The 16,143-nt window shown below is 46.5% G+C and overlaps 1 protein-coding gene across 2 annotated transcripts in view; it reads right to left on the reverse strand.

The window, feature by feature from the left end:
- Nucleotides 1-6,634: 6,634 nt before the first annotated feature.
- Nucleotides 6,635-16,143, reverse strand: part of mpp4b (MAGUK p55 scaffold protein 4b) — a 40,509-nt gene continuing 31,000 nt past the window's right edge. For both annotated transcript variants that reach the window (XM_060055485.1, XM_060055484.1), the window contains 9 exons: nt 15,126-15,146; nt 14,806-14,820; nt 14,258-14,296; nt 13,799-13,966; nt 13,056-13,136; nt 10,966-11,059; nt 10,263-10,371; nt 9,940-10,074; nt 6,635-6,844 (listed from right to left, as the gene is read on the reverse strand). In XM_060055485.1, coding sequence (XP_059911468.1) covers nt 6,653-6,844; nt 9,940-10,074; nt 10,263-10,371; nt 10,966-11,059; nt 13,056-13,136; nt 13,799-13,966; nt 14,258-14,296; nt 14,806-14,820; nt 15,126-15,146 — 854 coding nt within the window. In that variant the 3' untranslated portion in view covers nt 6,635-6,652. The remainder of the gene's footprint in view (nt 6,845-9,939; nt 10,075-10,262; nt 10,372-10,965; nt 11,060-13,055; nt 13,137-13,798; nt 13,967-14,257; nt 14,297-14,805; nt 14,821-15,125; nt 15,147-16,143) is intronic.

The raw sequence follows: 16,143 nt of genomic DNA on the forward strand, positions 1-16,143 counted from the left end.
CCAGCCGGCGACGGAGAGCACCGACCGAACCCCAATCAGCTTGATTGGGGGACACCTGGCCGAAAGCCGAGGAGCCACTATAAAAGGACTGACATTTGAGAAGACCAGGGAGGGGGGCGAGGAAGGAGGAAGCGCTCGGGTCCGCGAGCAGCTAGAGGCCCACGAAGGCCCTAGAGACCGCAACTGCATTATAAGCTGTCTGCAATAAATGCCGTGATCGCAAGGGCGTAACCATGGTTTAGACATTGGGGGGGTCCAATTTTTTATTATTATTTGTTAAGTGCATTGCCTACAATTCTATATTTATATATGAAAATGTGGACATTTAGAACATAGTTTCGAGGACTACATTGACCATTTGAATTCACATCTAAAGGAATAGTGTAATAATGTAATGTCTGCCCCGCCCCCCCCACACACACACACACACATACACACACACTTTGTTTTGGTTAGTTGCTTACTGACCTTAAACACACCTACCAATTACAATTATGCTCTTCCAGTAGTACTGTAGCAAAAAGGATAGCTTCCAATGGAAAAATACCACACACCCATGACCACATGTCATTATGTTATCAGAAGAACAGTGGCTGACCTTCGTGATCATTTTGGTCTATATATTCTGCTTGTATTAGAAGTAGGCTACTTTTATGTATTGCTGACATGTAGGCCCAGGTTATAAACAATGTTGTAAGGCTGTCTAGTCTCATATTCAAAATTCTCACCTTATCACCTGCATGTCCAGAGCATGTCCCTGTCTGGCCACTGCTTTCAGCATGCCTGTCAAGTTACTTACTGTCTGAAAAAAACTGCGTATGCTTGGCTGTTGGTCCAGTTTCTTCTGCTTTTTAGGTAACCTCAAATCCTCCATTACTCAACTTCACTTTCTTGGCTCTCACTGAAGAAAGAGTGTGGGGTAACCATGACAACGCAGAAAGTCGCGAGGTGGTTTCAAACTAAAAGTGTACAATTAGGAGGGGGGATTCACACACTCAACAAACGGAAATAAATTGAAAATAAATAAGACATAACCAGTGATGTTGATAGGTTTTCAATGTAGTGAGTCCCCGGGACCCACAGGTGGCGAGTTGGGTGGGTCCCTGAGAAATTCAATGGGTCCCGACTCCCCAGTTTAAAAAAATGTGTTTCTTTTTTATTATTATTCTATTTCTTAAATTAAATTAATAATGTTAAACTCCTTGATGGTGGTATGATATGGTTAGAGCTGGAGTACTCAACCGTTCATGTTTAACACTAGAAACGCCGGGCCATTTTTACTTACTCCTAGCGCGCAAGAGGGGTCAAATGACCCCTAAGTAATTTTAATGAGAGGCTGTGCATTTGCACATAATGATCACTAGGTGGCGCCAATGAGCTATTACCGCGCGAGCGCCACGTTTGTGTGTGTGTGTGTGTGTGTCACAAGCCTAGTCCTCACGATTTTGTCATAAATGTACATATATTCAATCAGAAGGATTGCAAAAAAAATCCTGTTTGATTTGCTCATTCGACACGAATGAGCACAGCATCGAGCAGTGGAAACGTGGGTTTATTTACTATGAAGTTCGTATTTTTAATTGTTGAAATGAAATCAGCGGTGACGAGCTAGTTGTTTTGGTAGCGGCTAAATTAGCATGTCGCGATACCTTGTACAGGGGATCACGTCTGCGCCGAGTAGATGCGCAGAGGGTTGAAACAGCGCTTGTCCGATCTGCTCACAAGAAGGTTTCTTTGGCCAGTTACTGTGATTAAACACGAGTTGTTTAATGTTCACAATGTATCGTTTTTCATGGGGAAAATGAGATGCGTCCCCGGGACGCATGGATAGTGAGTTTAGTGCGTCCTTTCAGATTTTAATGCGTCAGGGACGCAGGACGCTTACCTAGCAACATCACTGCATAACAAGAGACCGATCCATTGACAGGGTTCATAAAAAGAGAACATATATTTTACATTTTATCCTGCTGTATATTGGGGGGGACAGGTTAGTATTTTCTCAACATTGGGGGGGACACGACCCCCCCAAAGAATGCGTGGTTACGCCCTTGCGTGATCGGCTTTAACCCTCACTGCCAAGCGTCGTTTGTACCTGGAACCCGGCTCATTCGAGGAGCGGGTTGCCACATATGGTGGAGGATGCGGGCACACGCTGATCCGCTACAACCTCCTGGTATAGTAGCCCACGAGTTCGTAATGCAGAACCCGGACGGGACAGATGGACTTTTATTCGTTTTATTTTTTATTATTAAAAAAGTTCAGCTTGTTTATTTGGTTTTTGGTTCTTACTTAACAAAACGAATTTACCGCTCAATATCTTGTTTCCGTCGGTGGGCGGGTCCTCTGATTGGCTAGTGTGCTTTGTTGCCCTGTGCTCTTCAAAATAAAAGTTCTTCCATTTGATAATGTCGGCAAAAATAGACACTAGCAGACACAGAGGACCCAATCACCCACAGTCAAGACTGACACGGCTTCAAATAACAATAATAGTATTCATAATCATTTGAAAATGAGAACTTATGAATTTATGATGACTTCAGTGCAGTTGACATGATGTTATTAAATGAAGAGTAGACCTGAGGGCTTTACTACGACGGAGGCTCAACATATCCAGGCTCTGTGTTTATTAACCGGCTCAACAAAACCTAAAGCCCCGGTCAGAGTTAACTGGTATGACGACGGTGGTCATTGTCTGGCTCTGATCTTTGCGCTCTTTGCGCTCTGTGCGCGTTCACATCAGAGGAGCTGCGATCTGCTGATTTCCTCACAGCCTGAGAGCTATTAGGAATACAAGTGATCACAACAACACATTTCTGACAGCTGAACATTGCGCATCTGTTGATCTATATCCATTTGCAGTAAACAAATTATTTTTTCTTGTTGAAAGATATTTTATATTGTTTTCAGATTATTATTAATTGACGGTGATTACAGAATGCGAGTGTGTGCTATATTGAAAGCGAGGCTGGGTGTGCCTATGAATATAGGCTACAGTGAGTTTTTTAAGGTGCTGTACAAGCAAATCATATTCTCTAGTCTGTACAATGACAAAGAGTGTACAGTAATCTACTTCATTCAATATTCAATAGGCTACTGTAGCCTACACTATGTACAAATGGTTTTGCTCTTTGCTCATGGCAGTTGTGACAGTCATTTTAACATGTCAACAGGCAAGCTTCACTCATTCCAGGATGCATTATGAATACTATTATTGTTATTTGAAGCCGTGTCAGTCTTGACTGTGGGTGATTGGGTCCTCTGTGTCTGCTAGTGTCTATTTTTGCCTTGGGCGGAAGAACTTTTATTTTGAAGAGCACAAGGCAACGAAGCACACTAGCCAATCGGAGGAACCCGCCCACCGACCGAAACAAAATATTGAGTGGTAAATTTGTTTTGTAAAGTAAGAACCAAAAAACTAATAAACAAGCTGAACTTTTGATTTTCGTTTTTTTGCCAAAACGAAAAAACTGCTTATTTTCTTGTTTCTGCTTGTGTCAATTATTCCCAGAAAACAGACTGATAAAACATACCTTGCTCTCGTACGACGCACTTCACGAATCACGTAGGATAACGATGCTTTCGGGAAACGGGGCCCAGATCTACTCAACAACTATTATTTTTTGCAAGAGAATATCATGAAACTATCATTACCCTTTATAATAAGGCTTATATATAGTGATAGTAATGAATAAACGTATTTATCCTCAGATCTTTATTTCCTCCTTTGCAATGCTGCGTCTCCAGCAGGGCTCTACACTAACTTTTTTTTTCCAGGAGCACTCGTGCCCCTAAGTTAAAAAATTTAGGAGCACAGGGGAAAAAAATGGGGGCACAATAGGTTTTTGTTTAGAACATTTATTAGCGTGCAGAAATTGCACACACCAACAGCAACAACTTACTAAAGCAAAATTAAGACAAATAAATAGACAAGATTACATTTATGCTACACAAAACAGCACCAATTTCGGCTTCCACCGTACCAGGGTTATTGGGCTGGGTGCGATTTATATAGAAATCGGGACAGCGAGAATGCCTAGTGGACTCGATGTGTTTCACCACAGCATCGCGTTTCAGATTAGGGTTCCCCGTTATAAACAGAGAGGAGCTTGCCATTGCCAATGGGGCTTCCTTACAAAATGTACAGAACATTTTCATGTTCTTAGCATCATAAACTAGCCACCCGAAATCCTTCAACCAGTCGGGGGTTGAATTTGGAGGCTTTATCGACTACAGTAACAGCATTAACTTTCTCCACGCAGTCTATTCATAATATTGTAATGACCACGGAAGAGGCAGTGAATGAAGTATTGATTAGACAGCGATTTAGATACCTAATAAACCGTTGGAACACACAAGACCGGAAACCATAACAACGCCGGTAAACAAACCCCGAGAAGCCAAATCCCTTTGAGAGCTCCCCACGCTACGGCCATCCGGAGGCGCACAGAGCTTTTGGCCGTGAAATTATGTATACAATTATATTATATTATATTATGTACTATTCTATATAGAGCTTGGGGAGTCGCAAACGGCAACAATCACTTTCTCCTCCATTCTGCGGTTCACCCCGGACTGCACTGCAGGGAACGGTTGGCCGGTTGAAAACTGATTGGCTGTTACGTTACGAACGTCACTCAGTGGCCACGCTGTTGAACGCTGATTGGCTGTCATCACGCGAATGTCGCAGCAAAGTTTAAATATTTCAACTCGAGCAAAAGTGGCGTGCTGCAAATCCACCTGAAATCCACGTGAACGCGCTCGCCCGTGCCGGGCAAAAGTGTCGCGCTGCAAATGGAATCGTTGCTTTGTATGGAATCGTTTCGTCCCTTCGCGTTTGGTTTGAACGCACAGTATAGTGCGCTGTGGAGTAGTCACTCGCACGCGTGCTCCTGTTTTATTTTTCTCGTTCGCACGCCGAAATATTCGCTCGCAAATGCGAGTGAAATGGCCGCACTGTAGAGCCCTGGTCTCCAGATATGTAGAGCTACAGGACACTACATCCTGAGTCTTGTTATATGTGGTCTGTGTCTGTGAGTGTGTGTGTGTGTAGCCTTGTTTTTTTCCATATCCGAATAATTATTGAGTGTATTATACAATGTTCTCAGCTAGGGCAACATGTCTGTATTTGGCGGGATGGCTCTGTGGGGAAACTCCCCTATGTGTGTGTGTGTGTGTGTGTGTGTGTGTGTGTGTGTAAAAATATTTGGTCAGTTTGACATGTGCAACACCTTTCATTTCTCAGTCAACACTCGCCAGATATTGTTTATAAATATAAATGATAAATTCCTAAACTTTCCTCTTTGGACTGAACTCTGGTGCATTCGGTAATCGACTTCATGTAAACATGGACCTAACGGTAAGGCAAAGACTTGAGAAAGTATTTTTTAATAAACTCCCGGTATGCTATCCAAGTTGTTGATGCTTTGTTTTATGTGTAGGGACCCTGGTCATGCTACCGCAGAGGTGTGGTGCTATTTTGGGCAATGTTAATGGGGAAAAAAATGCCGATTTTGGAAGCGTTCGCGTGATGCCCCTAGCCAATGCACTGTTAGCCTTTTGGGTTGTTAGCGTTGCTCCGGGAGAGCTTTGTACTTGTTGATCAACGGAAAAAAGTGTCTGGACGGCTTATTTGATCTGTTTTCATGCAGAAAAAGACCCTGGGGTAAATTTTCGCTGGAATTAAACTTTAAGCAGCGGTTACGTTACTTTTGGTTTAAATATAAAACACACTTCCTTCAGAGTAAAAGCCCCCTGACCCGACAAGCCTCCAACTCCTTCAAAATAAAAGCCCCCCTCATCCATGAGCATGTCAACAGCAGCAATAAAGAGCCTTTAAATACGTGGCTTTGTCTAAATATGAAGCAGTATTTTATTCAGATGTGCTCTAAACTACGTCAAACAATGCAATATAAATGTCTACAAAACAGGTACAACTTACAAAAACAAGAATTATAGTAAAAGCCCTTGTTGAAATGACCATTTAACAATATTCAGATTATCTAGCTGCTTCAAAAGCATTGGGCAAGCAATTAAACATCTTTGGGTCACAATCATGAATCAGACCAAACATTCATTATGTTCTCTAGTATGCAAACAACAGAGAGGAGCCTTTTAGCCTTTTATTACCTGGATGTCGTCTACCTCATCCTAATTCACGCACTAGATAAATCCAAACCTTTAATTAAAACCATACAGCTGTATGAATTAAGTCTATGGCTGGATACTGTAATAATTTTCCTAATAATGATATTCTATTGAATTACTGCATTATAATCACTGTTAATAACCATTGTCATTTCTGACTGAACAGGCTCTCTTGCGGTACTAGATATGAACAATAGGCAACAGGTGGTGGACCTTAGCTGCTCAGGTATTAACACGGCCCGTTATCTCATCATGTGACCGTCGACTGAGACCTGACACTGAATGAAGTTCACAGCACTTAAAGGTTTTATCTTGTTGATGTCGGTGGTATCCATTCGGGTACCCCACTACACCACCAGCACCACCCCCACTACACCAGCACCACCTCCACCAGCAACACCCCCACCACCAGAACCACCACCACCACCCCCACCCCCGACTCCACCACCCCCACCACCACTCTCCCTCCTCCTCCTCTCTCCTCTCCTATCCTCTTCCCCCCCCCCCCTCAGCTCTCCTGGGGGGGTCTGATCCAGGCGGCCGGGACCCACTGGGGGAGGTCCTGGGCCTGCTGTGCGGCCCCCAGTAGCTGGGCGGTGGAGGGCCCCAGCTCCTCGTTCAGCATCACACGGTCGAAGAACTGGCAGTAGTGGGACTCCAGCCTCCGGGACGCCTCCTCCAGGTCCACCAGGTCCTGGTCCTGGGACAGACAGACCCATAGGGGTTAGGGGATCCCCTACTCTATAGGGGGACCCTCTGCTCTATAGGGGGACCCTCTGCTCTATAGGGGGACCCTCTACTCTATAGGGGGACCCTCTGCTCTATAGGGGGATCCCTACTCTATAGGGGTTAGGGGGACCCTCTACTCTATAGGGGGACCCTCTACTCTATAGGGGGACCCTCTACTCTATAGGGGTTAGGGGGACCCTCTACTCTATAGGGGTTAGGGGACCCCTACTCTATAGGGGGACCCTCTATAGGGGTTAGGGGACCCCTATTCTATAATGGGACCCTCTATAGGGGTTAGGGGGACCATCTACTCTATAGGGGGACCCTCTACTCATTATGGAGGTTTGTGCTCAGCAGTGGAAATACTTTCAAACATGAGTGAACTGTGAATCTTAAACAAACCGCCTCAATGCTGAACTTCTAAACATACTCTTACTTTGAAGGGTCGGTTGACGTGGTAGTCGGTGGTGATGATAAACGCACTTACTTTGAAGGGCCGGTTGCCGTGGTAGTCGGTGGTGATGATAAACGCCCTTACTTTGAAGGGCCGGTTGGCGTGGTAGTCGGTGGTAATGCTAAACGCCCTTACTTTGAAGGGCCGGTTGGCGTGGTAGTCGGTGGTGATGCTAAACGCTCTTACTTTGAAGGGCCGGTTGGCGTGGTAGTCGTGGTCATTCTTAACGCTCTTACTTTGAAGGGCCGGTTGGCGTGGTAGTCGGTGGTCATTCTTAACGCTCTTACTTTGAAGGGCCGGTTGGCGTGGTAGTCGTGGTCATTCTTAACGCTCTTACTTTGAAGGGCCGGTTGGCGTGGTAGTCGGTGGTCATTCTTAACGCTCTTACTTTGAAGGGCCGGTTGGCGTGGTAGTCGGTTGTCATTCTTAACGCTCTTACTTTGAAGGGCCGGTTGGCGTGGTAGTCGGTTGTCATTCTTAACGCTCTTACTTTGAAGGGCCGGTTGGCGTGGTAACATGCACATCAACTTTTTTAAACAAAAAGTGAATAACATCCGCTCACACCTCTCCACCACTACTGTCCTGCCCCTTCCAATTGCTGACCCACCGATTGACTCTGTCCAGACCCTCTGCTCCTTCTCCAGCATCACAAAGGAAGAGGTGCAGGACGTCATCAGGAAAATGAAGCCATCCACCTGTGCACTAGACCCCTTCCCTACAGCTCTGCTGAAGGCCAACATCTCTGCTGTCTCTCCACTCATCACCAATATCATTAACCACTCCCTCCTGGCCGGCCATATCCCATCTGCATTAAAAACTGCTGTCATCAGACCAACATTAAAAAAACCTACCCTTGATCCAGAAGTCCTCTCCAACTACAGGCCCATCTCAAATCTCCCATTTCTGTCAAAAGTTCTGGAAAAAACAGTTGCAGCACAACTCCAGGATCACCTCATACAACATCACTTGTTTGAAAAATTCCAGTCTGGTTTCCGCTATGGCCACAGTACAGAAACAGCCTTGGTCAGGGTCACAAATGACCTCCTGATGGCAGCAGACACCGGCTCCCCATCTCTCCTCATCCTCCTGGACTTAACAGCTGCTTTTGATACGGTTGACCACAATATTCTCCTTCACCGCCTGCAATACACCATTGGACTATCAGGAAATGTAAAGAACTGGTTCACCTCGTACCTCACTGACAGAACTGAGCACGTTGCCCTGGGCAAAGCAAAATCACACACCAACAACGTCACCTGCGGTGTCCCCCAGGGCTCGGTGTTGGGCCCCACACTGTTCTCACTGTACATGCTCCCCCTGGGTAGTGTCATTAGCAGGCATGGCTTATCTTACCACTGCTATGCTGATGATACACAGCTCTACATCAGGACAACCCCCACTTCTTCTGCCCCTCTGCCAACATCCACACTGACCACCTGCCTGGAGGAGATAGAGGCGTGGATGAAGCTCAACTTCCTACAACTTAACAGCCATAAAACGGAAGCCATCCTTGTTGGCACGCCACATCAGCTCCGCTCCCCCACCATCACCAATATCACCTTCTCTGGCCAAAACATCCCCCTTTCCACATCCGTCACCAACCTCGGTGTTAAAATGGACCCACAACTTAATTTTGACACCCACATCAAACACCTCTGTAAGACAGCATTATACCACCTCAGGAACATCGCCAAACTCCGCCAATCACTCACCCTGGCTGATGCAGAGAAGCTCGTCCATGCCTTTGTCTCCTCCAGGTTGGACTACTGCAATGCACTCCTCATTGGGATCCCTGGCAAGAGCATCCAGAGGCTCCAATACATTCAAAACAGTGCTGCCAGGGTCCTGATGAGGGTGCGCAAGCATGACCACATCACCCCCATCCTGAAATCACTGCACTGGCTCCCTGTCCCACTCAGAATTGAGTACAAGGTCTCCCTCCTCACCCACCAGTGCCTTCTCGGACTTGCCCCCCTCTACCTTCAGGAACTCCTCACCCCCCCGACAACCTCACGTACACTCCGTTCAGGATCCACTCACACCCTCCAAACCCGACATACGAAGCTGTGCACCATGGGTGATCGGGCCTTTTCTGCTGCTGCCCCTAGACTATGGAACGCCCTCCCTGACCACCTGAGGGCTCCACAGACTACAGCTCTTTTTAAACGGAACCTCAAAACCCATCTCTTTAAAAGAGCATTTAGCTAAACTTTCTTTGAGGTTCCCCCTTTTAATAGTTTTTTTTCTCTGAAGCACTTTGAGATTCTTGAATATAAAGTTCATTATAAATAAAATGTATTATTATTATTATTATTATTATTATTATTATTAGTCGGTGTTGATGCTAAACGCTCTTACTTTGAAAGGCCGGCTGGTGTGTTAGTCGGTGGTGATGCTAAACGCCCTTACTTTGAAGGGCCGGTTGGCGTGGTAGTCGTTGGAGATGCTAAACGCTCTTACTTTGAAGGGCCGGTTGGCGTGGTAGTCGGTGGTCATTCTTAACGCTCTTACTTTGAAGGGCCGGTTGGCGTGGTAGTCGGTGGTCATTCTTAACGCTCTTACTTTGAAGGGCCGGTTGGCGTGGTAGTCGTTGTCATTCTTAACGCTCTTACTTTGAAGGGCCGGTTGGCGTGGTAGTCGTTGGTGATGACTGCTTCCTGCCGCGTCTCCCTGAGCCGCTCCGCAGACGGGGGCTTGATGAAGACGATGTAGGCCTTCAGCTCGTGGGTCCGCACCGCCTGAATGGCCTGCAGAGGTCAAGGGTCAGAGGTTAGAGGTCAGGGTTAGGCTCAGAGTCAGGGTCAGAGGTCAACCAGGGTTAAGGTTAGGGTCAGGGGTCAGAGTTAGGGTCAGAGGTCAGGGGAGGAGGGGCTCCTACGTTGGGTTAGGGTTAGGGTGAGCAGGTGGAGGAGCAGCAGGAGGAGGCTCTACGTACGTTGGGCTCGATGTCGATGACACAGATCTTGCCGGCGGTCAGAACGTCCTTCACCGCCTGGATGGACGTCCCGTACAGACTGCCCTGGAACTCCCCGTACTCTAGGAACCTGGAGAACATTAACCTTAACTCTCTGTACTCCAGGAACCTGGAGAACTTTAACCTTTACCTCAGGAGCCTGGAGAACATTAACCTTAACACTCTGTACTCCAGGAACCTGGAGAACATTAACCATAACTCTCTGTACTCCAGGAACCTGGAGAACATTAACCTTTACCTCAGGAGCCTTGAGAACATTAACCTTAACTCTTTGTACTTCAGGAACCTGGAGAACATTAACCTCATCAGGGTGTAGAGAACATTAACCTTAACACTCTGTACTCCAGGAACTTAGAGAGTATTAACCTTAACCTCAGGAACCTGGAGAACATTAACCTCATCAGGGTGTAGAGAACCAGACCATAGGGCTGGTCTACAGACTGCCCTTGAACACTCCATACTCCAGGAGCCTGGAGAACATTAACCTTAACACTCCATACTCCAGAAACCTGGAGAACATGAAGATCATCCGACACAAGAACCGAGGGTCCATTGGGTTCATGTGTTCATTATAGAAACATGAACATCAGGAACCTGACCCCAACCAGAGAGTACACACACACACACACACACACACACACACACACACAGAGAGAGTCCCTACCTGTTGTTGTACACCATGTTGTCGAAGACTTCCCGACTGATAAAGTTGTATTCCCGGCCGTTCTCCTCGTGGCTTCTGGGAGCTCTCGTGGTATCTGAGGAGAAAACGCACAAACGCGCGTGCGCGCACACACACACACACACACACACACACACACACACACACACACACACACACACACACACACACACACACACACACACACACACACACACACACACACACACACACACACTAAAATAACACACAAGGGGTAACATTGTCGTTTTTGATCAGTCCTCATCAAATAAAACATGAGGATTAACAGTGTTGTTTTTTTATCAAATAAGTCATAAGGGTTAACAACGTCGTTGCACTGTCCTTATCGTTCCTCTTTGTTTTATTGTCGTCAAAAATCAGGAAGTGTTTTTTGACACAGTTTAATGAAGCAGTTGCAATTCTATGAGATAGCAATCACTGTGGGGACGGGAGTTCAAGTCCCCCTGACTCACTGTAATGGAGGCATCTTCTGTCTGTGTCTCATGTGAATTATGTAAGGGATAATCACCGAGAGGCAGGGCAATAAACAGTTGGCTCGTGGACGGCTTACCGGTAACCTTCCACGAGCCGGGCATATCAAACTGTTTATTGCCCTGCCTCGAGGTGATTATCCCATTTATTCTACTTCTTGCTTGCCAACATAATAAAACAATTCAAATACTTAAATAATTATGCTTTTTCTTATTCCTATTGCCTGCTTATTAAATGTATACCCTGCTTGAGTTCATCTCCCTCAAAAAGTAAACCCCTTTAATTATGATCGATCAAACATGTTTTGGACACCTTGAAGGGCATTATCCCGCTTATACCATGGTCACTTGCCAAAGAAAATAAATTAAGACCATTCATTTATATTTTCATGCGCTTTACAATCCAATTGTTACGTTTTTCACAAGCAATAATTTAGTTTCCCTGGTAACACCTGAGGGTTTGACTAATACCTGGAACAATCATTACCCTCCCGTAAGGTTCTTATGCAACGGAAACATTGTTCACTCCTCCAGTAAATAGGACGAACCTTAGCTACGACTTGGCAACGGGAGGTAAATAGTCCACTCAGCTATGAGCCAGAGAGTTAACGTGGATTGCATATAACCGCGGTGTCTGATTACAATTTAATTATTTTTTCACAATTGACCAGCTCTCGTTTTGAAGAATAATCACCGCGCATTCGTTTCAATGGGAATCGCGATGGTCTATACTTTCAACATAAAGTGTACAAATTTAAAATTCTTTACACCACAGATACTAATGGGTCAATAGCATATAACCGCATTTTCTGATTACAGTTTAATGCATTTTTCACAATTTACCAGCTCTCGTTTTGAAGGCTGAACAGACAATTTGACTGGAACTACTTAGCAGGTGTCCATATATCAGGGATTAATGGACACCCTGCAGCCAATCAGAATCGAGTATTCCAAAAAATACAAGCGGCGTATTGATCTGCTATTTGCTGATGCTGTGCTCAGTCAGCAGCAAGTAGAACCGACCAGTCAGCGGGCAACCTGCCGGCTTAATGCCCTCCTCCCAGCCAATCAGAATCAAGCATACTTAAATGAAGCAGAATAAAAGGTAAGTGTATCCTCAGAGTAAAGCCTGGTCAGAGCCCTGGTGCAGTGGTGGTCAGTAGACAACACTCAGTAGAACACGGCTCTACTGAGTGTTGACCAACACTCAGTAGAACACGGCTCTACTGAGTGTTGGTTAACACTCAGTAGAGCCGTGTTCCATTCCCTGCTCATACAAAGTATGACCCATAGCACCTCGGGGGGGATGGGGGGTGGGGGGAGGTCAGAGGTCTTACGGGGCGTGGCTCCCTGGTAGGGGTCAGAGGTCAGAGGTCTTACGGGGTGTGGCTCCCTGCTAGGGGTCAGAGGTCAGAGGTCTTATGGGGCGTGGCTCCCTGGTAGGGGTCAGAGTTCAGAAGTCTTACGGGGCGTGGCTCCCTGGTAGGGGTCAGAGGTCAGAGGGGGCGTGGCTCCCTGGTAGGGGTCAGAGGTCAGAGGGGGTGTGGCTCCCTGGTAGGGGTCAGAGGTCAGAGGACTTACGGGGCGTGGCTCCCTGGAAGTGGTCGGGGTCTGAGGCGATCAGGCATCTCCTCAGCTCGTTGACTCCCGCCCCCGACGCACCTGCGGAGGAGAGGGGTCGTCGCCGTGGTTACCAGCTCTGTTGGTTTTAACATACAACCCTGGTAGTGTGCATTAGAACACGCTAGAACACATTAGAACACGGAACGGGGGCGCCTCTTTCTGTCCAAGCGCTCTTGTGCACTCTGTTAGCGCTCGCACCAAAGCCACAACTCTCCTCTGGTCTGGGACCTCAGTGGTGGACCGAGCTCCCTGCCGCTGTCAGGACCGCAGAGTCGCTCACCAGCTAACGCAAAAAAGACTCAAAAATCACCTGTTCAGAGTTCACCTCGACTCTGCATAGACACCCAGCCCCTTCCGGCCACCATTGTATGTTGTACGTCCTGGCACTTAATGTACGCACTTATTTATAGTACTTAATTGTGTAGCATCTGCAGTAGCTGCTAGCATTGCTGTACACGGGGAATGGGTAAGCCTAGCGATTGTTAGTACTTGCACTTGGTTCTATGAACAACTTTACTGTACTGACAGCGATATATTGTTTCACTTCTTATGACAAATGTAAGTCGCTTTGGATAAAAGCATCTGCCAAATGCCCTGAATGTAAATGCACCAGGGGGCGGTGTGTGTGTGTGCGTGTGCGTGTGCGTGTGTGTGTGTGTGTGTGTGTGTGTGTGTGTGCGTCCTCTATAAGGGTGCAGTACCGATCAGAGCCACCAGGCGGTGCGTCTCCCCAGCGCCCCTCTGGTAGCGCACCACCTCCTCGTAGGGGCTGCTCAGGGCGGTGCTGGCGGGGCAGCGGGTGGAGCAGGAGGGCTGGGTGGTGCTGTGGGACCGACGCCGGCACTGACGGAGGCTGCGTCTGAACCCCGCTGCAAGGAGGATGAGGGGTGAGCGGCCCATGGGCAAACAACTCCTCTTTACTCAGACATGATAAACACTAAAGAAACATATTGGCTTGCAGTAGCTTGAATTAGCTTGTATTTGGCCTGATGCTAGCTTGGTGCTGATCGAAAACGTCAAAGTGCATGATTCTGTTTGCTCCTGCTGTGCTTCCTCATGGCTGAAGTCTTGTGGCTCTGTCTGGACATCAGTCTAGGCGTAAGCTAATGAAGACACTCGATGATAATGCAACATGTTGACGTTCAGGCTGAGAGGCGTACCGATGTAGAGGCCGCCGCTGCTGCTGAATTCACCCTCCTCTGATGAGGACGGGACAGACAGGACAGAGAGAACATGTTAGGACAGACACCAGGACAGAGAGGACATGTTAAGACAGAGACACCAGGACAGAGAGGACATGTTAAGACAGACACCAGGACAGAGAGGACATGTTAAGACAGACACCAGGACAGAGAGGACATGTTAAGACAGACACCAGGACAGAGAGGACATGTTAAGACAGACACCAGGACAGAGAGGACATGTTAAGACAGACACCAGGACAGAGAGAGAGACAAAAGATCAGAATCTCGCTCAACAACTACTTTTGTGTGCAGAGAGAGAGAGACGGACGAGTTTTTCTGACTTTGAATAGTTGAATAGTTTCCTTTTATGAATTCTCTTTACCTGTATTTGTGTTTGATAATCATGATTAATATTCATGCTTGATATTTGTGTTTGATAATCATGATTAATATTCATGCTTGATATTTATGTTTGATAACTATGATTGACAGGTGAAGACAGGTGTTGTTAGTGTTGCTCTCACCCTCTCGTAGCTCCACTGATGGACCAATCAGATGGCAGAAAGGAAGGGGGGAGAGGGAATGCAGAAAGGATGCTTTGTAGAGACAAGCTTTTCAAAATAAAATACATTCTTGGCACAGACTCTAAGACCCGAATCCAAAACAGTTGAGAGTGGATTTAACACAAATGCAAAAGGTTTAGGATCATCTCTTCAGTGAATATTGTCCAATTGAAAACCCTTACCGGCTAAAGTGTTTGTACGTTTTTTTCAAAACGTGTTTTCTTTGTTGAATAATAATTAAAGAATACTTAAATAATAGTTGAATAAAAAGACTTACCTACCAGAATCAAAAGCTTCTTCATCTGTTAAACATTGAAACACAAACAGGAGAAAGATCTTTAGAAAGTGTTCAACTTTAATAAAGATCCCATGGCATGCTACTTTATGGATGCTTTAACATGGGTATTAGTGGGCCCCTAGCACAGTATTTGAAATTCAGCCGTGGTGCAGAGCTACAGCCACTACGAGCCGGTCGCACATTGAGCTTTCCCAAAATGCGCATATTCGGGGTCTGTAGCTTTAATGCAAATGAGGAGGAGAGAGGCGGGTCAAGGAGGAGGGTGGGGGTGTGGCCCTGAGCAGCTTGAGGCCATGGTACCATGCGCTCTGTTTACAGTGGATGTATCACAATGGCGAGGCGCACACAGCCTTTGGCCGTGTTCTGTAAATATTCTAAAATACTAGAATCTAGAATATATAACACAGGAGAGTCCTGGAGCTCTATATCTAAATAATTTCATATTATACATAGATATCTATATCATATAATATATATTATCATTGCCAAAAGCTGTGTGGATATTATGAATTTCAATCGACACATCGTCGGGTTCTCCGACGTCGCTGGTTCTTCCACTTCCACATCAATCTGAAGTAGACTGAACCGTGACATGGAGGAGGAAGGTATTGTTGCCCTTGATTGTTGACCGCGATTGTCTCCCGCCGGAGCCTCGCTGCCCGCTGCCGAGGGACCACCGCCTCGGCAGCGGGAGGGAGACAATGGCGGGCAATAATCCCTTTCTACTCCATGTCGTGGTTCATGTACTTCAGGGAGTCAAAGCCAAAGGTCCTTTCCCCCAATTCCTTCTCAACCATGGCTGAGATAACCCCCCACTACGAGTCTCGTGGTGGAAATACCAGAGACGTCAGAGAACCCGACGTGTTATGCGCCATAACACCAACAGCAGAACGGTTATCCAAATAACAAAGAAGTGTACAGCACTTGCGTTACAGTGTGTGTATTCACACACACACATGTGGAACTCGCAGGGTCGTAGCTCATTGGGTAAAGCAGAGAGA

Source organism: Gadus macrocephalus, chromosome 7 (genome assembly GCF_031168955.1).
Source record: "Gadus macrocephalus chromosome 7, ASM3116895v1".
Taxonomy (NCBI): Eukaryota; Metazoa; Chordata; class Actinopteri; order Gadiformes; family Gadidae; genus Gadus; species Gadus macrocephalus.